This window comes from Oncorhynchus clarkii, chromosome 11 (genome assembly GCF_045791955.1).
Source record: "Oncorhynchus clarkii lewisi isolate Uvic-CL-2024 chromosome 11, UVic_Ocla_1.0, whole genome shotgun sequence".
Classification (NCBI taxonomy): domain Eukaryota; kingdom Metazoa; phylum Chordata; class Actinopteri; order Salmoniformes; family Salmonidae; genus Oncorhynchus; species Oncorhynchus clarkii.
In genome coordinates, this window is record NC_092157.1 from 313,744 (window position 1) to 339,586 (window position 25,843).

A 25,843-nucleotide genomic window follows, 5' to 3' on the forward strand; every position below is an offset into this window, starting at 1 on the left:
GTATCTAGTACTATATCTACTGTATCTATTACCGTATCTGTATTGAGTACTATATCCACTGTATCTAGTACTATATCTACTATATCTAGTACTATATCTCTATATAGCACAATATCTACTATATCTAGTACTCTATCTATCTACTATATCTACTATAACTAGTACTATATCTGTATCTAGTACTATATCTACTTTATCTAGTACTATATCTACTATATCTAGTACTATATCTCTAAATAGCACAATATCTACTATATCTAGTACTGTATCTATCTACTATATCTACTATAACTAGTATAACTAGTACTATATGTACCTAGTACTACATCTACTTTATCTAGTACTGTATCCTTATCTAGTACAATATCTACTATATCTAGTAAATCAAATCAAATCACATTTTATTTGTCACATACACATGGTGAGCAGATGTTAATGCGAGTGTAGCGAAATGCTTGTGCTTCTAGTTCCAACAGTGCAGTAATATCTAACAAGTAATCTAACAATTCCCCAACAACTACCTAATACACACAAATCTAAAGGGGTGAATGAGAATATGTACATGTAAGTATATGGATGAGCAATGACTGAGCGGCATAGGCAAGGTGCAATAGATGGTAAAAAAAAAAAACAGTATATACATACATGTGATATGAGTAATGTAAGATATGTAAACATTATTAAAGTGGCAGTATTTAGAATGCGTTGTATAAAGTGACTAGTGATCATTTTATTAAAGTGGCCAGTGATTGGGTCTCAATGTAGGCAGCAGCCTCTCTGAGTTAGTGATTGCTGTTAAGCAGTCTGATGGCCTTGAGATAGAAGCTGTATTTCAGTCACTCGGTCTCAGCTTTGATGCACCTGGACTGACCTCGCAGCGGTTGATGTCCTTGATGATATTTTTGGCCTTCCTGTGACATCGGGCACTGTTGGTGCCATCGAGGGCAGGTAGTTTGCCCCCAGTGATGTATTGTGCAGACTGCACCACCCTGGAGAGCCTTGCGGTTGAGGGCAGTGCATGGCCACACAGTTGTGGGTGAACAGGGAGTACAGGAGGGGGCTGAGCACGCCCCCTTGTGGGGCCCCAGTGTTGAGGGTCAGCGAAGTGGAGATGTTGTTTCCTACCTTCACCACCTGGGAGCGGCCCGTCGGAAAGTCCAGGACACAATTGCACAGGACGGCGTTGAGACCCAGAGCCTCAAGCTTGAAGATGAGATATTCAACAGATTTGTCCGCTCGGGGACTCGATTCAGCAACCTTTCGGTTACTGTCCAAACGCTCTAATCACTAGGCTACCTGCCGCCCCAATAACTTATATTATATCTGTATCTAGTACTATTTCTACTATATCTAGTACTACTATATCTAGTACTGTATCTGTATGTGATTTTCTGGATTTTTGTTTTAGATTCCGTCTCTCACAGTTGAAGTGTAAACATTACAGACCTCTACATGCTTTGTAAGTGGGAAACTGCAAAATCGTCAGTGTATCAAATACTTGTTCTCCCCACTGTACGTAATATGTATGTAATATAAAATAAAATAAAATGTTAGTTGTCACATGCGCCGAATACAACAGGGATTACAGTGAAATACTTACAAGCCCTTAACCAACAATGCAGTTTTAAGAAAAATACCTACAAAAATAAGAAATAAAAGTAACAAATAATTAGAGAGCAGCAGTAAAATAACAATAGCGACACTATATACATGGGTACCGGTACAGAGTCATTGTGTGGGGGCACCGGTTAGTCGAGGTAATTGAGGTAATATATACATGTGGGTAGAGTTATTAAAGTTAATTATCCATAGATAATAATAGAGATAACAGCAGCGTAAAAGGGGGGGGGCAATACAAGTAGTCTGGGTAGCCATTTGATTAGATGTTCAGGAGTCTTATGGCTTGGGGGTAGAATCTGTTTAGAAGTCTCTTGGACCAAGACTTGACGCTCCGGTACCGCTTGCCGTGCGGTAGCAGAGAGAACAGTCTATGACTAGGGTGGCTGGAGTCTTTGACCATTTTTAGGGCCTTCTTCTGACACCGCCTGGTTTCGAGGTCCTGGATGGCAGGCAGCTTGGCCCTAGTGATGTACTGGGCCGTACGCATTACCCTCTGAACTGCCTTGCGGTCGGAGGCCGAGCAGTTGTCATACCAGGTAGTGATGCAACCAGTCAGGAGAATCTCGATGGTGCAGCTCTTGAACCTTTTGTGGATCTGAGGACCCATGCAAAATCTTTTTAGTCTCCTGAGAGGGAATAGGTTTTGTCGTCCCCTCTTCATGACTGTCTTTGTGTGCTTGGACTTTGTTCGTTTGTTGGTGATGTGGACACCAAGGAACTTGAAGCTCTCAACCTGCTCCACTAACCTCGTCGATGATTACAATATGTTGTAATTTGTTGTAATATGTATGTAATATGTTGCAATATTTATGTAATATGTTGTAATATGTATGTTATATGTATGTATTATGTGGTAATATGTACGTACTATTTTGTAATATGTATGTAATATAGTGTAATATGTGTGGACTATGTTGTAATATGTATCTAACATGTAATATGTATAATATGTTGTAATATGTATGTAATATTTTGTAATATTGTGTAATATGTGTGGACTATGTTGTAATATATTGTAACATGTAATAATATGCATGTAATATGTAGTAATATGCATGTAATATATATATATATATATATCTAACGTGTAATATGTTGTAATATGTTGTAAAATGTTGTAATATATATGTAATATGTATGTAATATGCTGTAATATGTTGTAAAATTATGTAATATGTTGTAATATGCATGTAATATATATCTAACGTGTAATTTGTATTTGATATGTTGTAAAATGTTGTAATATGTAGGTGCTATGTTGTAATATGTATGTGCTATGTTGTAATATGTTGTAATATGTTGTAATGTATGTAATATGTATGTAATATGTATGTAAACTGTTGAAATATGTTGCAATATGTTGTAATATGTATGTAATATGCTGTAAAATGTTGTAAAATATATGGTCTATGTTGTAATATGTATGAGCTATGTTGTAATATGTTGTAATATGTATGTGCTATGTTGTAATATGTATGTAATATGTATGTGCTATGTTGTAATATGTAGGTGCTATGTTGTAATATGTAGGTGCTATGTTGTAATATGTATGTGCTATGTTGTAATATGTATGTAATATGTTGTAATATGTATGTGCTATGTTGTAATATGTATATAATATGTTGTAATATGTATGTGCTATGTATGTGCTATGTTGTTAAATGTATGTCATATGTATGTACAATGTTGTAATATGTTGTAATATGTATGTAATATATATGTAATATGTTGTAATATATATGTAATATGTATGTAATGTTATGTAATATGTATGTAATGTAATGTTATGTAATATGTATGTAATGTTATGTAATATGTATGTGCTATGTTGTAATATGTATGTAATATGTTGTAATATGTATGTGTTATGTTGTAATATGTATGTGCTATGATGTAATATGTATGTAATATGTTGTAATATGTATGTGTTATGTTGTAATATGTATGTAATATGTATGTGCTATGTTGTAATATGTATGTGCTATGTTGTAATATGTTGTAATGTGCATGTGCTATGTTATAATATGTATGTAATATGTATGTGCTATGTTGTAATATGTATGTAATATGTATGTGCTATGTTGTAATATGTTGTAATGTGCATGTGCTATGTTATAATATGTATGTAATATGTATGTGCTATGTTGTAATATGTATGTGCTATTTTGCAATATGTATGTGCTATGTTGTAATATGTATGTAATATATATGTAATATGTTGTAATATATATATGTAATATGTTGCAATATATATGTAATATGTATGTAATATGTTGTAATATGTATGTAATATATTGTAATATATATGTAATATGTATGTAATATGTTGTAATATGTATGTAATTTGTTGCAATATGTAATATGAATGTAATATGTTGTAATATGTATGTGCTATGTTGTAATGTGCTGTAATATATATCTTTACTTGATATAGGTCTCAGTGCTGCAAGGTAATAGACTATAAGTAGAAAGGTATGGTTATCTTAAATTAGAGGTAGTTATGATTACTTGATGTAATTTATTTTATTTTTCATTTCACTTTAATTTAACCTGGTAGGCCGGTTAAGAACATGTTCTCATTTACATGCGACCTGGTCAAGATAAAGCAAAGCAGTGCGACATAAACAACAACAACACAGAGTTACACATAAACAAACGTACAGTCAATAACACAAAATAAAATAAAAATATTAAAATCTATGTACAGTGTGTGCAAATGTAGAAGAGTAGGGAGGTAGGCAATAAATAGGCCCCAGAGGTGAAAATAATTACAATTTAGCATTAATACTGGAGTGATAGATGTGCAGATGATGATGTGCAAGTAGAGCTACTGGGGTGCAAAAGAGCAAGAGGGTAAGTAATAATGTGGGGATGAGGTAGTTGGGTGTGCTATTTGCAAATGGGCTGTGTACAGGTGCAGTGATCGGAAAGATGCTCAGATAGCTGATGCGTAAAATTACAGAGGGAGACATAAGACTCCAGCTTCAGAGATTCTTTCAATTTGTTCCAGTCGTTGGCAGCAGAGAACTTGAAGGAACGGCGGCAAAAGTAAGTGTTGGCTTTGGGGATGACCAGTGAAATATACCTGCTGGAGCGCGTGCTATGGGTGGGTGTTGCTCTGGTGACCAGTGAGCTGAGATAAGGCGGGGCTTTACCTAGCAAAGACTTATAGATGACCTGGAGCCAGTGGGTTTGGCGACGAATATGTAGCGAGGGCCAGCCAACGAGAGCATACAGATCACAGTGGTGGGTAGTATATGGGGCTTTGGTGACAAAACGGATGGCAATGTGATAGACTGCATCCAGTTTGCTGAGTAGAGTGTCGGGGGCTATTTTGTAAATTACATCGCCGAAGTCCAGGATCGGTAGGATAGTCAGTTTTACGAGGGTATGTTTGGCAGCATGAGTGAAGTAGGCTTTGCTGCAAAATAGGAATCCAATTCTAGATTTGATTTTGGATTGGAGTTGCTTAATGTGAGTCTGGAAGGAGAGTTTACAGTCTAACCAGACACCTAGGTATTTGTAGTTGTCCACATATTCTATGTCAGAACCGTTCAGAGTAGTGATGCTAGTCGGGCTGGAGGGTGCAGGCAGCAATCGGTTGAAGAGCATGCACTTAGTTATACTAGCATTTCAAAGCACTTGGAGGCCACGGAAGGAGTGTCGTGGCATTGAAGATTGTTTGGAGGTTTGTTAGCACAGTGCCAAAAATGTATACAGAATGGTGTCGTCTGCGTAGAGGTGGATCAGAGAATTACCAGCAGCAAGAGCAACATCATTGATACATACAGAGAAAAGAGTCGGCCCAAGAATTGAACCCTGTGGCACCCCCGTAGAGACTGCCAGAGGTCCGGACAACAGGCCCTCCGATTTGACACACTGAACTCTATCTGAGAAATAGTTGGGGAACCAGACAAGGCAGTTATTTGAGAAACCAAGGCTGTTTAGTCTGCCGATAAGACTGTGGTGATTGACAGAGTCGAAAGCCTCGGCCAGGTTGATGAAGACGGCTGCACAGTATTATCTCTTATCGATGGCGGTTATGTAATCGTTGAGGACCTTGAGCGTGGCTGAGGTGCACCCATGACCAGCTCGGAAACCAGACTGCATAGCGGAGAAGGTACGGTGGGATTCGAAATGGTCAGTAATCTGTTTGTTAACTTGGCTTTCTAAGACTTTAGAAAGAAAGGGTAGGATAGATATAGGTCTGTAGCAGTTTGGGTCTAGAGTGTCTCCCCCTTTGAAGAGGGGGACGACCGCGGCAGCTTTCCAATGTTTGGGGATCTCAGACGATACGAAAGAGAGTTTGAACAGGCTAGTAATAGGGGTTGCAACAATTTCAACAGATCATTTTAGAAAGAGAGGGTCCAGGTTGTCTAGCCCGGCTGATTTGTAGGGATCCAGATTTTGCAGTTCTTTCAGAACATCAGCTGTCTGGATTTGGGTGAAAGAGAAGCGGGGGGAGGGGGGGTTGTGCAAGTTGCCACAGGGGGTGCTGAGATGTTGGCCAGGGTAGGGGTAGCCAGGTGGAAAGCATAGCCAGCCGTGGAAAAATGCTTATTGAAATTATTGATTATCGTTGATTCATCAGTGGTAACAGTGTTTCCTATCCTCAGTGCAGTGGGCAGCTGGGAGGAGGTGCTCTTATTCTCCATGGACTTCAAAGTGCCACAAAACCTTTTGGAATTAGTGCTACAGGATGCGAATTTCTGTTTGAAAAAGCAAGCCTTAACTTTCCTAACTGACTGAGTATATTGGTTCCTAACTTCCCTGAAAAGTTGCACGGTGGCTATTCGATGCTAATGCAGAACGCCACAGGATGTTTTGTGCTGGTCAAGGGCAGTCAAATCTGGGGTGAACCAAGGGCTATATCTGTTCTTAGTTATACATTTTTTGAACGGGGCATGCTTATTTAAGATGGAGAGGAAAGCACTTTTGAAGAGCAACCAGGCATTCCAGGATACCCGGGCCAGGTCGATTAGAAAGGCCTGCTCGGTGAAGTGTTTTAGGGAGCGTTTTGACAGTGATGAGGGGTGGTAGTTTGACCGTATACCCATTATGCACGCAGGCAATGAAGCAGTGATCGCTGACATCCTGGTTGAAGACAGCAGAGGTGTATTTAGAGGGCAGGTTGGTCAGGAATATCTAAGAGCGTGCCCATGGTTACGGATTTAGGGTTGTACCTGGTAGGTTCCTTGATGATTTGTTGAGATTGAGGGCATCTAGCTTAGATTGTAGGATGACCGGGGTGTTAAGCATGTCCCAGTTTAGGTCACCTAACAGTACAAACTCTGAAGATAGTTGGGGGGCGATCGATTCACATATGGTGTCCAGGGCACAACTGGGGGCCGAGGGGGCCTATAACAAGCGGCAACGGTGAAAGACTTGTTTCTGGAAAGGTGGATTTTAAAAGTAGAAGCTCAAACTGTTTGGGCACAGACCTGGATAGTATGACAGAACTCTGCGTGTTATCTCTGCAGTAGATTGCAACTCCGCTCCCTTTGGCAGTTCTATCTGGCAAGCCTTAGTGCTGCTGGATAGTAAGGTATGGTTAGTTTACATTAGTGGGTGTAATGTATGGTTAGTTTAGATTAGAAGTTATAATGTATGGTTAGATTAGAGATGGTAAAATATGGTTAGATTAGAGGTTGTAATGTATGGTTAGTTTATATAAGAGGTTATAATGTATGGTTAGATTAGATTAGAGGTTGTAAAATATGGTTAGTTTAGATTAGAGGTTATAATGTATGGTTAGATTAGAGGTTGTAATCTTTGGTTAGATTAGAGGTTATAATGTATGGTTAGATTAGAGGTTGTAATGTATGGTTAGTTTAGATTAGAGGTTGTAAAATATGGTTAGTTTAGATTAGAGGTTATAATGTATGGTTAGATTAGATGTTGTAATGTATGGTTAGTTTATATTAGAGGTTGTAAATTATGATAGATTTGAGATTGTAATTTATGGTTAGTTTAGATTAGAGGTTGTAATGTATGGTTAGTTTAGATTAGAGGTTGTAAAATATGGTTAGTTTAGATTAGAGGTTATAATGTATGTTTAGTTTAGATTAGAGGTTGTAAATTATGATAGATTTGAGATTGTAATTTATGGTTAGTTTAGATTAGAGGTTATAATGTATGGTTAGTTTAGATTAGAGGTTGTAAATTATGGTAGATTTGAGATTGTATGTATGGTTAGATTAGATGTTGTAATGTATGGTTAGATTAGAGGTTGTAAAATATGGTTAGTTTATATAAGAGCTATAATGTATGGTTAGATTAGATGTTGTAATGTATGGTTAGTTTATATTAGAGGTTGTAAATTATGATAGATTTGAGATTGTAATTTATGGTTAGTTTAGATTAGAGGTTGTAATGTATGGTTAGATTAGAGGTTGTAAAATATGGTTAGTTTATATAAGAGCTATAATGTATGGTTAGATTAGAGGTTGTAATGTATGGTTAGATTAGATGTTGTAATGTATGGTTAGATTAGATGATGTAATGTATGGCTAGTTTAGATTAGAGGTTGTAATGTATGGTTAGATGTTGTAATGTATGGGTAGTTTAGATTAGAGGTTGTAATGTATGGTTAGATTAGAGGTTGTAATGTATAGTTAGATTAGATTATGTAATGTATGGCTTGTTTAGATTAGAGATTGTAATGTATGGTTAGATGTTGTAATGTATGGGTAGTTTAGATTAGAGGTTGTAATGTATGGTTAGATTAGAGGTTGTAATTTAAATTAAATTAGAGGTTGTAATTTATGATTAGTTTAGATTAGAGTTTATAATGTATGGTTAGATTAGAGTTTATAATGTATGGTTAGATTAGAGGTTGTAATGTATGGTTAGATTAGAGGTTGTAATGTATGGTTAGATTAGTGGTTGTAATTGATGGTTAGTTTAGATTAGAAATTGTAATGTAAAGTTAGATTAGAGGTTATAATTTATGGTTAGTTTATATTACAATTTGTAATATATGGTTAGTTTAGATTAGATGCTGTAATTTATGGTTAGTTTACATTAGAGGTTGTAATGTATGGTTAGTTTAGATTAGAAATTGTAATGTAAGGTTAGATTAGAGGTTATAATTTATGGTTAGTTTATATTACAATTTGTAATATATGGTTAGTTTAGATTAGATGCTGTAATTTATGGTTAGTTTACATTAGAGGTTGTAATGTATGGTTAGTTTAGATTAGAGGTTGTAATGTATGGTTAGTTTAGGTTGTCATGGTTACTTGATGTAGGCCTCTGTGCTGCTGGGGCCTTTGAGCTGGTCTTCCATCAGGTAGGTGTTGTGGGAAGAGCTGATAAAGTAGTGGTTGATTGGCTGGCTCATATCCTGGAACACCTTCTTGTGGGCGGGGTTGAAGATAGACCCCTCCTCCTGTTGCAGGTACATCAGGAAGCCATCTTTGGTCATGTGATTCATATGCTTTGCTGGTGGAGGGAATGTGGGGGGGCAGAATGAATTAGGGGATTGGGGATAGAGTGGCCGTGTGGAGTAGGCCTACCAGAGATATATAATTTAGTTTATAAAGGAAAAGTGCGACAGAAATATTAAAGGTTGGACTATTTTAGCACATTCCTAGAACACCATAAAATTGTATTTTGTCATCCCATACTGCATCCGTCATCCAGCTCATATTGAGTCAGTGTCAGAGCAGCTCTCACCCGAGTGATCCAGCTCATATTGAGTCAGTGTCAGAGCAGCTCTCACCTGAGTCATCCAGCTCATATTGAGTCAGTGTCAGAGCAGCTCTCACCTGAGTCATCCAGCTCATATTGAGTCAGTGTCAGAGCAGCTCTCACATGAGTCATCCAGCTCATATTGAGTCAGTGTCAGAGCAGCTCTCACCTGAGTCATCCAGCTCATATTGAGTCAGTGTCAGAGCAGCTCTCACCTGAGTCATCCAGCTCATATTGAGTCAGTGTCAGAGCAGCTCTCACCCGAGTGATCCAGCTCATATTGAGTCAGTGCCAGAGTATTTAATCATTCCCAACTTCCAATTGGCTCATTCATCCCTCTCCTCTCCCATGTAACTATTCCTCAGGTTGTTGCTGTAAATTAGAATGTGTTCTCAGTCAACTTACCTGGTAAAATAATGGTAAAATAAAAAAAACAGAGCATCTCTCACCTGAGTCATCCAGCTCGTATTTCTCTATGAGTCTTAAGGCGTCCTCCAAGGTGGCCACCTCACGCTGCTCATTCAGCAGGAAGTTGAGCAGATCCTGGGCGCTCATCTGCCCCCCTGTGGCGGCGTGCTTCTCGTAGATCACATCGATCTCCTCCCGGTGAGTCAACAGGTCATAGAAGTGTTTGATTTCAGAACCCTCCAGGGTGCCAGAGTTTGACGTGTCACATTTCTACAGGACAAGATCATTTACTTTACTACATTGACTTCCTCCTCAGATGACATGAAATGCTTTGAGACCTGGCAGAACCTTAAATGAAACTGATATTTATACAGGAACATGAAATAACTGCATTAAGAACTATCATGCCTCTACAGTTGTAATCTTCTATAACAACCTCATTGTTAGTCATTAACAACCTCATTGTAAGTCATTAACAACCTCATTGTAAGTCATTAACAACCTCATTGTAAGTCATTAACAACCTCATTGTAAGTCATTAACAACCTCATTGTAAGTCATTAACAACCTCATTGTAAGTCATTAACAACCTCATTGTAAGTCATTAACAACCTCATTGTAAGTCATTAACAACCTCATTGTAAGTTTCTATAGCAACCTCATTGTAAGTCATTAACAACCTCATTGTAAGTCATTAACAACCTCATTGTAAGCTTCTATAGCAACCTCATTGTAAGTCATTAACAACCTAATGTTTAGTCATTAACAACCTCATTTTTAGTCATTAAGAACCTCATTGTAAGCTTCTATATCAAACTCATTGTAAGTCATTAACAACCTCATTGTAAGTCATTAACAACCTCATTGTAAGTTTCTATAGCAACCTCATTGTAAGTCATTAACAACCTCATTGTAAGTCATTAACAACCTCATTGTAAGCTTCTATAGCAACCTCATTGTAAGTCATTAACAACCTAATGTTTAGTCATTAACAACCTCATTTTTAGTCATTAAGAACCTCATTGTAAGCTTCTATATCAAACTCATTGTAAGTCATTAACAACCTCATTGTAAGTCATTAACAACCTCATTGTAAGTCATTAACAACCTCATTGTAAGTAATTAACAACATCATTGTAAGTCATTCACAACCTCATTGTAAGTCATTCACAACCTCATTGTAAGTCCATCACAACCTCATTGTAAGTCATTAACAGCCTCATTGTAAATCCATCAACAGATATCCACTCACTGTAAACAGCAATTTAGCGTAGGTCTCGTCCACCTCGATGTTGATCTGGCGGAGGAAGTGTTTCAGCTCCTTCAGAGTCATCATGTTGTCCTTGTTCTTGTCTGCTTTCCTCATACAGTTGAAGATCCAGCTTTAATACTTCCAGATGGAAGGATCAAACACTGAACAGAGATTAACCTTTGACCTAAGCACATTATAGATGGGAATACACTTTACTGCATAGGCTGAACAAATAGTTTCAGATGTGTTACTCTAAGTATCTAAACAACGTATTAGTTGTGATTTTCAAAGCAAGCAGCTTAACGAAAGAGGATACTGCTCGCTCGTCTGCTGGCGGTTGAGTTTCTTCATTTTATAGATGATCTTCTCCAGACCATTGACCCACTGCCGAGCCTCCTCCACCGAGGTCGCCACCAGGTCCAGGTTCCTCCTGCGGCCCTTAAAGAAGATGGAGAAACAGCGGTCCTCAACGTGGGCCTCTGTGTGCTTCTGAAGACCCTCCGACTGACGGCCCTTACGCACAGAATCTACATCATCAATGGAAACTGAAAGGGGAGACAAGAGGGGGAGTACATGTTATTTTTTACTTAGCAGACAATCTTATCCAGTGCCACTCACAGGAGCAATTATGGTTAAGTGCCTTGACGGCTCGGAGATTCAAACCTTTTGGACCAATGCTCTACCTGAGCATTTGATAGTTCCTTGGTTAAAACCAAAGAGCCTCAAGATCCAGGCGAGAGAAAACCATGTGATGACATGGCTGTCACCAGAGCCTGTCCCAATCATGGCTTTATCGCATCTACCCCAGACAGAAACATATAGGAGAGGGTGGGTTTGATAGGACAGGGTGACAGAGGAGGGTAGGCAGGGTGTGCCAGGCCCTCTTCCACCCATCTATCTACAGGAAAACACTGTGTTTCAATGTGACGGTGGACATCTAAGGCTTTCTGCCACTCACAGCACCCAACAGTGCAAAAGATAAAAACTCACACAAACCTACAGCAGATAAAAACATGTCTGTCTATCTAGTGCGTCCCTGCCCCCTATCTAACTACACACTTCCTTCCTTAACGGTCTCTAGTTTATGTGAGAAGCAGCTCCTTCCTACACACCCTGACAGACCTAGTCCCTGGTGTCTACTGTACTTTACACTGTACTCTACACTCTTATCCGACTGTTGTTTACTAAATACTTGATTTGGCCAACCAGACACATTCCATGGATTTTTGGTTTGGGTAACACTGTGGTAAACAGATCACTTCCAAGCCAACGTGAACTCACTTAACTGCCTTGCTGCACAGTTGAACTCTCTGAGGTTGCTCTGAAATATGAATAGGGCCTGCACAGTGTGACTTAATGTGTATTTACATGGTGTTTTTCACTCTGTCACAACATAACATAGTAAGGGGACCAGCCCCAGTATGTAGTGTAGTTACCATGGTGTTTTTCACTCTGTCACAACATAACATAGTAAGGGGACCAGCCCCAGTATGTAGTGTAGTTACCATGGTGTTTTTCACTCTGTCACAACATAACATAGTAAGGGGACCAGCTATGCAGCAGTAGTAGTAGTAGTAGTAGTAGTTGTAGCAGTAGCAGTAATAGTAGTAGTAGTAGTAGTTGAAGCAGTAGCAGTAGTAGTAGCAGCGGTAGTAGTTGTAGTATCAGTAGTAGTATCAGTAGTATTATTAGCATTAGCTGTGGTACAGCAGTAGTGACAGTAGCAATAGCAGTAGTTGTAGTAGCAGAAGTAATAGTAGTAACAGTATTAGTAGTAGCAGGCAACAGTAGTAACAGTAGAAGTAGTAGTGGTAGTAGTGGCAGTAGTGTCAGCAGCAACAGGTGTAGTAGTAGTAGCCGTAGTAATAGTCGCAGTAGTTGTAGCAGTAGTAGCAGTAGTAGCAGCAGTAGTAGCAGTATTAGTATTAGCAGTAGTAGCAGCAGTAGTAGCAGTATTAGTATTAGTAGTAGATGTAGTAGTAGTAGCAGAAGTTGTGGCAGTAGTAGTAGTAGTAGTAGCAGGAGTAGTAGTAGTACTAATAGCAGTAGTGTCAGCAGCAGCAGCAGTAGTAGTAGCAGTAGTAGTAGTAGTAGTAGCAGGAGTAGTAGTAGCAGAAGCAGCAGTAGTAGCAGTAGTAGTAGTAGCAGGAGTAGTAGTAGTAGTAGTAGTAGCAGTTGTAGTAGCAGAAGCAGTAACAGTAGCAGTAACAGCAGTAGTATCAGTAGCAGCAGCAGTCGTAGTAGTAATAAGAGTAGTAGCAGTAGTAGCAGGAGCAGTAGTAGTAGCAGTAGCAGTAGTACTACTAGCAGGAGAAGTAGCAGTAATATTAGTAGTAGTAGTAGCAGTAATAGCACTGTAGTAGCAGAAGTGGTAGTAGTAGAGGCAGAAGTAGTGTCATCAGTAGTAGCAGCAGTAGTAGCAGTAGTAGTGGTAGTAGTAGCAGCAGTAGTATAGCAATGGTAGCAGTAGTAGTAGTGGTAGTAGTAGCAGTAGCAGTAGCACTAGTAGTAGTGGAAGCAGTAGTAGTAGTCGTAGTAGTATTAATAGTAGCAGTAGTGGAAGTAGTAGGAGTAGTAGCAGTGGTAGTAGTAGTAGTAGCAGGTGTGGTAGCAGTAGTAGTAGCAGTAGTAGTAGGAGTAGAAGTAGTAGCAGTTGGAGTAGTAGTAGTAGTAGTAGAATCAGTAGTAGTAGTTGTTGTCGCAGTACTGGTAGCAGTAGTAGCAGTAGCAGTAGAATCAGTAGTAGTAGTTGTTGTAGCAGTAGCAGTAGTAGTAGTATTAGTAGCAGTAGCAGTAGTAGTAGTATTAGTAGCAGCAGTAGTAGTAGCAGCAGAATCAGTAGCAGTAGTTGTTGTAGCAGTATCAGTAGCAGTACTAGTAGCAGTAGTAGTAGTAGTAGTAGAAGTAGCAGTAGCAGTAGCAGTAGAATCCGTAGTAGTAGTTGTTGTAGCAGTTGCAGTACTGGTAGCAGTAGTAGTAGTAGTAGCAGTAGCAGTAGAATCAGTCGTAGTTGTTGTTGTAGCAGTACTGGAAGCAGTAGTAGTAGCAGTAGTAGTAGTAGTAGTAGTGGTAGTAGCAGTAGCAGTAGCAGTAGAATCAGTCGTAGTTGTTGTTGTAGCAGTACTGGAAGCAGTAGTAGTAGCAGTAGTAGTAGTAGTAGTAGTAGTGGTAGCAGCAGAAGTAGAAGTAGTGATAGCAGAAGTAGTAGCAGTAGTAGTTGTAGTAGTAGTTGTAGCAGTAGTACTAGTAGTAGTAGTAGCAGAAATAGCACTGTAGTAGTAGTAGTGGTAGTAGCAGTTGCAGTTGCACTAGCTGTAGTAGCAGTAATAGAAGCAGAAGTAGTATCATCAGTAGTAGTAGTGTCAGCAGTAGTAGTAGCAGTAGTAGCAGCAGTAGTAGTAGTAGTATTAGCAGTAGTAGTATTATTAGTAGCAGTAGTACAGCAGTAGTAGCAGTAGTAGTAGTATTAGTAGCAGAAGAAGACGTAGTAGTAGCAGCAGTAGTAGTAGAAAGATTAGTTGTAGTAGTTGTAGTATCAGTAGCAGTAGCAGAAGCAGTAGTAGCGGTGATAGCAATAGTAGTAGTAGCAGTAGTAGTTGTAGCAGGAGTAGTAGTGGTAGCAGCAGTAGTAGTAGCAAGATTAGTAGTAGTAGCTGTAGTAGTTGTAGTATCAGTAGCAGTAGCAGAAGTAGTAGTAGCGGTGATAGCAATAGTAGTAGTAGTTGTAGCAGGAGTAGTAGTGGTAGGAGTAGTAGTAGCAGTAGAGTAGCAGTATTAGCATAAGTAGTATTAGTATTAGCAGTAGTACAGCAGAAGTAGCAGTAGTTGTAGTAGTAGTGGTAGTAGAAGTAGTTGGTGCAATATTAGCAGTAAGAGTAGCAGTAGTAGTAGCAGTAATAGTAGCAGTAGAAGTAGTGTCAGCAGCAGCAGCAGTAGTAGTAGTAGCAGTAGTAGTAGTAGCAGTAGTAGTAGTAGTAGTAGTAGTAGAAGCAGCAGTAGTAGTAGTAGTAGTAGAAGCAGTAGTAGTAGTAGTAGTAGTAGTAGTATCAGTAGAAGTAGTGTCAGCAGTAGTAGTAGTAGTAGAAGCAGTAGTAGTAGTAGTATCAGTAGAAGTAGTGTCAGCAGTAGTAGTAGTAGTAGTAGTAGTAGTAGTAGTAGTAGTAGTAGTAGTAGTAGTAGTAGTAGTAGTGGTGGTGGTAGTAGTAGCAGGAGTAGTAGTAGTAGTAGTAGTAGCAGTTGTAGTAGCAGAAGCAGTAACAGTAGCAGTAACAGCAGTAGTATCAGTAGCAGCAGCAGTCGTAGTAGTAATAAGAGTAGTAGCAGTAGTAGCAGGAGCAGTAGTAGTAGCAGTAGCAGTAGTACTACTAGCAGGAGAAGTAGCAGTAATATTAGTAGTAGTAGTAGCAGTAATAGCACTGTAGTAGCAGAAGTGGTAGTAGTAGAGGCAGAAGTAGTGTCATCAGTAGTAGCAGCAGTAGTAGCAGTAGTAGTGGTAGTAGTAGCAGCAGTAGTATAGCAATGGTAGCAGTAGTAGTAGTGGTAGTAGTAGCAGTAGCAGTAGCACTAGTAGTAGTGGAAGCAGTAGTAGTAGTCGTAGTAGTATTAATAGTAGCAGTAGTGGAAGTAGTAGGAGTAGTAGCAGTGGTAGTAGTAGTAGTAGCAGGTGTGGTAGCAGTAGTAGTAGCAGTAGTAGTAGGAGTAGAAGTAGTAGCAGTTGGAGTAGTAGTAGTAGTAGTAGAATCAGTAGTAGTAGTTGTTGTCGCAGTACTGGTAGCAGTAGTAGCAGTAGCAGTAGAATCAGTAGTAGTAGTTGTTGTAGCAGTAGCAGTAGTAGTAGTATTAGTAGCAGTAGCAGTAGTAGTAGTATTAGTAGCAGCAGTAGTAGTAGCAGCAGAATCAGTAGCAGTAGTTGTTGTAGCAGTATCAGTAGCAGTACTAGTAGCAGTAGTAGTAGTAGTAGTAGAAGTAGCAGTAGCAGTAGCAGTAGAATCCGTAGTAGTAGTTGTTGTAGCAGTTGCAGTACTGGTAGCAGTAGTAGTAGTAGTAGCAGTAGCAGTAGAATCAGTCGTAGTTGTTGTTGTAGCAGTACTGGAAGCAGTAGTAGTAGCAGTAGTAGTAGTAGTAGTAGTGGTAGTAGCAGTAGCAGTAGCAGTAGAATCAGTCGTAGTTGTTGTTGTAGCAGTACTGGAAGCAGTAGTAGTAGCAGTAGTAGTAGTAGTAGTAGTAGTGGTAGCAGCAGAAGTAGAAGTAGTGATAGCAGAAGTAGTAGCAGTAGTAGTTGTAGTAGTAGTTGTAGCAGTAGTACTAGTAGTAGTAGTAGCAGAAATAGCACTGTAGTAGTAGTAGTGGTAGTAGCAGTTGCAGTTGCACTAGCTGTAGTAGCAGTAATAGAAGCAGAAGTAGTATCATCAGTAGTAGTAGTGTCAGCAGTAGTAGTAGCAGTAGTAGCAGCAGTAGTAGTAGTAGTATTAGCAGTAGTAGTATTATTAGTAGCAGTAGTACAGCAGTAGTAGCAGTAGTAGTAGTATTAGTAGCAGAAGAAGACGTAGTAGTAGCAGCAGTAGTAGTAGAAAGATTAGTTGTAGTAGTTGTAGTATCAGTAGCAGTAGCAGAAGCAGTAGTAGCGGTGATAGCAATAGTAGTAGTAGCAGTAGTAGTTGTAGCAGGAGTAGTAGTGGTAGCAGCAGTAGTAGTAGCAAGATTAGTAGTAGTAGCTGTAGTAGTTGTAGTATCAGTAGCAGTAGCAGAAGTAGTAGTAGCGGTGATAGCAATAGTAGTAGTAGTTGTAGCAGGAGTAGTAGTGGTAGGAGTAGTAGTAGCAGTAGAGTAGCAGTATTAGCATAAGTAGTATTAGTATTAGCAGTAGTACAGCAGAAGTAGCAGTAGTTGTAGTAGTAGTGGTAGTAGAAGTAGTTGGTGCAATATTAGCAGTAAGAGTAGCAGTAGTAGTAGCAGTAATAGTAGCAGTAGAAGTAGTGTCAGCAGCAGCAGCAGTAGTAGTAGTAGCAGTAGTAGTAGTAGCAGTAGTAGTAGTAGTAGTAGTAGTAGAAGCAGCAGTAGTAGTAGTAGTAGTAGAAGCAGTAGTAGTAGTAGTAGTAGTAGTAGTATCAGTAGAAGTAGTGTCAGCAGTAGTAGTAGTAGTAGAAGCAGTAGTAGTAGTAGTATCAGTAGAAGTAGTGTCAGCAGTAGTAGTAGTAGTAGTAGTAGTAGTAGTAGTAGTAGTAGTAGTAGTAGTAGTGGTGGTGGTAGTAGTAGCAGTAGTTGTAGCAGTAGCACCAGTAGTATTGGAAGCAGTAGTAGTACTAGTAGTAGTAGTTGAAGTATTAGTAGTAGCAGTAGCAGCAGTAGTAGTAGTTGTAGAAGCAGCATTAATAGTAGTAGCACCAGTATTAGTAGTAGTAATAGCAGTAGTATTAGTAGTAGCAGTAGTAGTAGTAGTGGTATTAGTAGTTGTTGTAGTAGCAGTATTTGCAGTAACAGTAGTGTCAGTAGCAGTAGTGTCAGCAGCAGTATCAAAAAAACAACTGTTTTTGCTTTGTCATTATGGGGTATTGTGTGTAGATTGATGAGGGAAAAACACAATGTAATCCATTTTAGAATAAGGCTGTAACATATCAAAATGTGCAAAAAGTCAATGAGTGTGAATACTTTCCAAATGCACTATAGCCTAAATCATTCATTTTCATTCCTTCTTAGGCTCCAGCCTGGCTGCTGACCTGTTTAGAGTGTTTATAGGCTATTTAGCCTGTTTGAAATGTCAATGTCATACATTCACCTTTTCATGTTTATTCAACTACTTTTCATTCAAATCTATATGGTTTTGTTTCAAATCTTTAAAAACTATTGGTAGGTCCAGGAAGTCACAGATTATAGATGGGTGTTGGTTAAATTGTGAATTTTCTGAATGGAGCGAATTTGGAGCTGCAGTTGTTTTTCCTGTGAGTGTGGAGAGGTTTTTAGGAAAGCACCACTCCATGAGCCATGAGCGGATATCCAACAGCTCAACTCCACTCACATGCTCTGGTGCTACACCAGTGTTTAGAACTATTTGTTAAGTATAACTCTAAGAAATCTAAGATGTGTCAAATAAATGATATTCAGCTCTTGGCCCCAACTATGCATTTGGCTTGGCAACTTGCTAGCTAAGTGGCTAGATGTCAAGATCAAGCTTCTAGGTTACGGCAGAGACATTCAATACCCTTCTAGATCAATATCCCTGTTGCCTAAATAGTTTTTTTATAGTGCACCACAAGGCACTTCCCGTAAAGAAACGGTATGAACAATCAGATACAACCCTACCTGACCATACATTGATACTGGTTCACAATCTGACTATACATTGATACTGGTTTACAATCACAATCTGACCATACTAGGTGCTGGTGGAGGCAGAGGGACCTCTCACAGAATAGATGTTTGTCTCTGTGTGTCATGTTTAACTGGATAACATGATAATTTATCAGCATATGTAGAAGCCTGGGGTCTCTTTCTGCAGAGGTCTACATTATGTCTGAACACAGGAACACTGAGAGGTATCAGGATGTTCAGTGTCCAGGGCCCTTATCCACAAAGCATCACAGAGCAGGAGTGATGATCTAGGATCAGTTTGGCCTTTATATCATAATGAATACGTTTATGTGGACAGGTCCTAGTCCTGGAGACTTGAGACTCACTCAGCTGACTAACTGACTGCTGGATGAACTAATACCACAGAAGTACTCAGCAGAAGATAAGCTGTTGTTTCACACACGAGCAGTCAGCCAAACACACACACACAGCAAACAGAAAGTTGTGGCCGGAGAATATACAGTACTTTGAGTTTGGACCAGTAGTTGTTAATTCCATTTTCAGAGACAGAACAGTGTCCAAGTCATCACACATTCCTTAAATACCAGATGAAATTCAGGGAGAGAAAAAGTATACTGTGTGGTCCTGACCACATTCACTCCCTTGATAATTATCAAGCCTTTCTGTGGAACAGGAACATCCAAACACTCTGTGGTGCAACCAAAGATAGGAGTGAATGGGAAAGGAAGCCAAACCATGTCTGTGTTTACTATGTTAACTTCCCCTTAGAGTTATTCTATGTTCACTATGTTAACTTCCCCTTAGAGTTATTCTGTGTCTGGTGGATGATTGACACAAGAAAAAACTAGATGTGATGAAGTGAAAATCTGAGGCCCGCACCCAACCCTAACCCACTAATATAGAACATGTGCTATAGGCTACTGTCAAAGACTGTGCAGGATTTTGTTGTTGCCTGTTATGACATCTTTCTGCTTATAATTTCCAACATTTTGGTAGGCTATTTTTAGTCAGCTTGTCTATAAGTAGATAAATGTAACTTCTCTTCCGTCATTATATGTTGCCCTAGATGACTATATAAAACCTTAACAATGTAATAGATCGATATAATTCATTCTTTAATCTAGTTTAATCTAGACATCGGTAAAGTTTTCTCTGTCATCTTTTGTGGAGCAAAGAAGAAGAGAAAATACAACAAAGAAGTTAAGGGACTGGGGAGAAAATACAACAAAGAAGTAAAGGGACTGGGGAGAAAATACAACAAAGAAGTTAAGGGACTGGGGAGAAAATACAACAAAGAAGTTAAGGGACTGGGGAGAAAATACAACAAAGAAGTTAAGGGACTGGGGAGAAAATACAACAAAGAAGTTAAGGGACTGGGGAGAAAATACAACAAAGAAGTTAAGGGACTGGGGAGAAAATACAACAAAGACGTTAAGGGACTGGGGAGAAAATACAACAAAGAAGTTAAGGGACTGGGGAGAAAATACAACAAAGAAGTAAAGGGACTGGGGAGAAAATACAACAAAGAAGTTAAGGGACTGGGGAGAAAATACAACAAAGAAGTTAAGGGACTGGGGAGAAAATACAACAAAGAAGTTAAGGGACTGGGGAGAAAATACAACAAAGAAGTAAAGGGACTGGGGAGAAAATACAACAAAGAAGTTAAGGGACTGGGGAGAAAATACAACAAAGAAGTTAAGGGACTGGGGAGAAAATACAACAAAGAAGTTAAGGGACTGGGGAGAAAATACAACAAAGAAGTTAAGGGACTGGGGAGAAAATACAACAAAGAAGTTAAGGGACTGGGGAGAAAATACAACAAAGAAGTTAAGGGACTGGGGAGAAAATACAACAAAGAAGTTAAGGGACTGGGGAGAAAATACAACAAAGAAGTTAAGGGACTGGGGAGAAAATACAACAAAGAAGTTAAGGGACTGGGGAGAAAATACAACAAAGAAGTTAAGGGACTGGGGAGAAAATACAACAAAGAAGTTAAGGGACTGGGGAGAAAATACAACAAAGAAGTTAAGGGACTGGGGAGAAAATACAACAAAGAAGTTAAGGGACTGGGGAGAAAATACAACAAAGAAGTTAAGGGACTGGGGAGAAAATACAACAAAGAAGTAAAGGGACTGGGGAGAAAATACAACAAAGAAGTTAAGGGACTGGGGAGAAAATACAACAAAGAAGTTAAGGGACTGGGGAGAAAATACAACAAAGAAGTTAAGGGACTGGGGAGAAAATACAACAAAGAAGTTAAGGGACTGGGGAGAAAATACAACAAAGAAGTTAAGGGACTGGGGAGAAAATACAACAAAGAAGTTAAGGGACTGGGGAGAAAATACAACAAAGAAGTAAAGGGACTGGGGAGAAAATACAACAAAGACGTTAAGGGACTGGGGAGAAAATACAACAAAGACGTTAAGGGACTGGGGAGAAAATACAACAAAGAAGTAAAGGGACTGGGGAGAAAATACAACAAAGAAGTTAAGGGACTGGGGAGAAAATACAACAAAGAAGTTAAGGGACTGGGGAGAAAATACAACAAAGAAGTTAAGGGACTGGGGAGAAAATACAACAAAGAAGTTAAGGGACTGGGGAGAAAATACAACAAAGAAGTTAAGGGACTGGGGAGAAAATACAACAAAGAAGTTAAGGGACTGGGGAGAAAATACAACAAAGAAGTTAAGGGACTGGGGAGAAAATACAACAAAGAAGTTAAGGGACTGGGGAGAAAATACAACAAAGAAGTAAAGGGACTGGGGAGAAAATACAACAAAGACGTTAAGGGACTGGGGAGAAAATACAACAAAGACGTTAAGGGACTGGGGAGAAAATACAACAAAGAAGTTAAGGGACTGGGGAGAAAATACAACAAAGAAGTTAAGGGACTGGGGAGAAAATACAACAAAGAAGTTAAGGGACTGGGGAGAAAATACAACAAAGAAGTTAAGGGACTGGGGAGAAAATACAACAAAGAAGTTAAGGGACTGGGGAGAAAATACAACAAAGAAGTTAAGGGACTGGGGAGAAAATACAACAAAGAAGTTAAGGGACTGGGGAGAAAATACAACAAAGAAGTTAAGGGACTGGGGAGAAAATACAACAAAGAAGTTAAGGGACTGGGGAGAAAATACAACAAAGAAGTTAAGGGACTGGGGAGAAAATACAACAAAGAAGTTAAGGGACTGGGGAGAAAATACAACAAAGAAGTTAAGGGACTGGGGAGAAAATACAACAAAGAAGTTAAGGGACTGGGGAGAAAATACAACAAAGAAGTAAAGGGACTGGGGAGAAAATACAACAAAGAAGTTAAGGGACTGGGGAGAAAATACAACAAAGAAGTTAAGGGACTGGGGAGAAAATACAACAAAGAAGTTAAGGGACTGGGGAGAAAATACAACAAAGAAGTTAAGGGACTGGGGAGAAAATACAACAAAGAAGTTAAGGGACTGGGGAGAAAATACAACAAAGAAGTTAAGGGACTGGGGAGAAAATACAACAAAGAAGTTAAGGGACTGGGGAGAAAATACAACAAAGAAGTTAAGGGACTGGGGAGAAAATACAACAAAGAAGTTAAGGGACTGGGGAGAAAATACAACAAAGAAGTTAAGGGACTGGGGAGAAAATACAACAAAGAAGTTAAGGGACTGGGGAGAAAATACAACAAAGAAGTTAAGGGACTGGGGAGAAAATACAACAAAGAAGTTAAGGGACTGGGGAGAAAATACAACAAAGAAGTTAAGGGACTGGGGAGAAAATACAACAAAGAAGTTAAGGGACTGGGGAGAAAATACAACAAAGAAGTTAAGGGACTGGGGAGAAAATACAACAAAGAAGTTAAGGGACTGGGGAGAAAATACAACAAAGAAGTTAAGGGACTGGGGAGAAAATACAACAAAGAAGTTAAGGGACTGGGGAGAAAATACAACAAAGAAGTTAAGGGACTGGGGAGAAAATACAACAAAGAAGTTAAGGGACTGGGGAGAAAATACAACAAAGAAGTTAAGGGACTGGGGAGAAAATACAACAAAGAAGTTAAGGGACTGGGGAGAAAATACAACAAAGAAGTAAAGGGACTGGGGAGAAAATACAACAAAGAAGTTAAGGGACTGGGGAGAAAATACAACAAAGAAGTTAAGGGACTGGGGAGAAAATACAACAAAGAAGTTAAGGGACTGGGGAGAAAATACAACAAAGAAGTTAAGGGACTGGGGAGAAAATACAACAAAGAAGTTAAGGGACTGGGGAGAAAATACAACAAAGAAGTTAAGGGACTGGGGAGAAAATACAACAAAGAAGTTAAGGGACTGGGGAGAAAATACAACAAAGAAGTTAAGGGACTGGGGAGAAAATACAACAAAGAAGTTAAGGGACTGGGGAGAAAATACAACAAAGAAGTTAAGGGACTGGGGAGAAAATACAACAAAGAAGTTAAAGGGACTGGGGAGAAAATACAACAAAGAAGTTAAGGGACTGGGGAGAAAATACAACAAAGAAGTTAAGGGACTGGGGAGAAAATACAACAAAGAAGTTAAGGGACTGGGGAGAAAATACAACAAAGAAGTTAAGGGACTGGGGAGAAAATACAACAAAGAAGTTAAGGGACTGGGGAGAAAATACAACAAAGAAGTTAAGGGACTGGGGAGAAAATACAACAAAGAAGTTAAGGGACTGGGGAGAAAATACAACAAAGAAGTTAAGGGACTGGGGAGAAAATACAACAAAGAAGTTAAGGGACTGGGGAGAAAATACAACAAAGAAGTTAAGGGACTGGGGAGAAAATACAACAAAGAAGTTAAGGGACTGGGGAGAAAATACAACAAAGAAGTTAAGGGACTGGGGAGAAAATACAACAAAGAAGTTAAGGGACTGGGGAGAAAATACAACAAAGAAGTTAAGGGACTGGGGAGAAAATACAACAAAGAAGTGGGGAGAAAATACAACAAAGAAGTTAAGGGACTGGGGAGAAAATACAACAAAGAAGTTAAGGGACTGGGGAGAAAATACAACAAAGAAGTTAAGGGACTGGGGAGAAAATACAACAAAGAAGTTAAGGGACTGGGGAGAAAATACAACAAAGAAGTTAAGGGACTGGGGAGAAAATACAACAAAGAAGTTAAGGGACTGGGGAGAAAATACAACAAAGAAGTTAAGGGACTGGGGAGAAAATACAACAAAGAAGTTAAGGGACTGGGGAGAAAATACAACAAAGAAGTTAAGGGACTGGGGAGAAAATACAACAAAGAAGTTAAGGGACTGGGGAGAAAATACAACAAAGAAGTTAAGGGACTGGGGAGAAAATACAACAAAGAAGTTAAGGGACTGGGGAGAAAATACAACAAAGAAGTTAAGGGACTGGGGAGAAAATACAACAAAGAAGTTAAGGGACTGGGGAGAAAATACAACAAAGAAGTTAAGGGACTGGGGAGAAAATACAACAAAGAAGTTAAGGGACTGGGGAGAAAATACAACAAAGAAGTTAAGGGACTGGGGAGAAAATACAACAAAGAAGTTAAGGGACTGGGGAGAAAATACAACAAAGAAGTTAAGGGACTGGGGAGAAAATACAACAAAGAAGTTAAGGGACTGGGGAGAAAATACAACAAAGAAGTTAAGGGACTGGGGAGAAAATACAACAAAGAAGTTAAGGGACTGGGGAGAAAATACAACAAAGAAGTTAAGGGACTGGGGAGAAAATACAACAAAGAAGTTAAGGGACTGGGGAGAAAATACAACAAAGAAGTTAAGGGACTGGGGAGAAAATACAACAAAGAAGTTAAGGGACTGGGGAGAAAATACAACAAAGAAGTTAAGGGACTGGGGAGAAAATACAACAAAGAAGTTAAGGGACTGGGGAGAAAATACAACAAAGAAGTTAAGGGACTGGGGAGAAAATACAACAAAGAAGTTAAGGGACTGGGGAGAAAATACAACAAAGAAGTTAAGGGACTGGGGAGAAAATACAACAAAGAAGTTAAGGGACTGGGGAGAAAATACAACAAAGAAGTTAAGGGACTGGGGAGAAAATACAACAAAGAAGTTAAGGGACTGGGGAGAAAATACAACAAAGAAGTTAAGGGACTGGGGAGAAAATACAACAAAGAAGTTAAGGGACTGGGGAGAAAATACAACAAAGAAGTTAAGGGACTGGGGAGAAAATACAACAAAGAAGTTAAGGGACTGGGGAGAAAATACAACAAAGAAGTTAAGGGACTGGGGAGAAAATACAACAAAGAAGTTAAGGGACTGGGGAGAAAATACAACAAAGAAGTTAAGGGACTGGGGAGAAAATACAACAAAGAAGTTAAGGGACTGGGGAGAAAATACAACAAAGAAGTTAAGGGACTGGGAGAAAATACAACAAAGAAAAATACAACAAAGAAGTTAAGGGACTGGGGAGAAAATACAACAAAGAACTGGGGAGAAAATTAAGGGACTGGGGAGAAAATACAACAAAGAAGTTAAGGGACTGGGGAGAAAATACAACAAAGAAGTTAAGGGACTGGGGAGAAAATACAACAAAGAAGTTAAGGGACTGGGGAGAAAATACAACAAAGAAGTTAAGGGACTGGGGAGAAAATACAACAAAGAAGTTAAGGGACTGGGGAGAAAATACAACAAAGAAGTTAAGGGACTGGGGAGAAAATACAACAAAGAAGTTAAGGGACTGGGGAGAAAATACAACAAAGAAGTTAAGGGACTGGGGAGAAAATACAACAAAGAAGTTAAGGGACTAAGGGGGGAGAAAATACAACAAAGAAGTTAAGGGACTGGGGAGAAAATACAACAAAGAAGTTAAGGGACTGGGGAGAAAATACAACAAAGAAGTTAAGGGACTGGGGAGAAAATACAACAAAGAAGTTAAGGGACTGGGGAGAAAATACAACAAAGAAGTTAAGGGACTGGGGAGAAAATACAACAAAGAAGTTAAGGGACTGGGGAGAAAATACAACAAAGAAGTTAAGGGACTGGGGAGAAAATACAACAAAGAAGTTAAGGGACTGGGGAGAAAATACAACAAAGAAGTTAAGGGACTGGGGAGAAAATACAACAAAGAAGTTAAGGGACTGGGGAGAAAATACAACAAAGAAGTTAAGGGACTGGGGAGAAAATACAACAAAGAAGTTAAGGGACTGGGGAGAAAATACAACAAAGAAGTTAAGGGACTGGGGAGAAAATACAACAAAGGGACTGGGGAGAAAATACAACAAAGAAGTAAGGGACTGGGGAGAAAATACAACAAAGAAGTTAAGGGACTGGGGAGAAAATACAACAAAGAAGTTAAGGGACTGGGGAGAAAATACAACAAAGAAGTTAAGGGACTGGGGAGAAAATACAACAAAGAAGTTAAGGGACTGGGGAGAAAATACAACAAAGAAGTTAAGGGACTGGGGAGAAAATACAACAAAGAAGTTAAGGGACTGGGGAGAAAATACAACAAAGAAGTTAAGGGACTGGGGAGAAAATACAACAAAGAAGTTAAGGGACTGGGGAGAAAATACAACAAAGAAGTTAAGGGACTGGGGAGAAAATACAACAAAGAAGTTAAGGGACTGGGGA

At 39.2% G+C, this 25,843-nt stretch overlaps 1 protein-coding gene across 2 annotated transcripts in view; it reads right to left on the minus strand.

Moving 5' to 3' along the window:
- LOC139420113 (1-phosphatidylinositol 4,5-bisphosphate phosphodiesterase delta-1-like) overlaps positions 1-25,843 on the minus strand; it is a 94,880-nt gene that overhangs the window by 19,883 nt on the left and 49,154 nt on the right. For both annotated transcript variants that reach the window (XM_071169842.1, XM_071169841.1), the window contains 4 exons: positions 11,289-11,517; positions 10,973-11,102; positions 9,762-9,990; positions 8,862-9,063 (listed from right to left, as the gene is read on the minus strand). In XM_071169842.1, the coding sequence (XP_071025943.1) occupies positions 8,862-9,063; positions 9,762-9,990; positions 10,973-11,102; positions 11,289-11,517 (790 nt within the window). The remainder of the gene's footprint in view (positions 1-8,861; positions 9,064-9,761; positions 9,991-10,972; positions 11,103-11,288; positions 11,518-25,843) is intronic.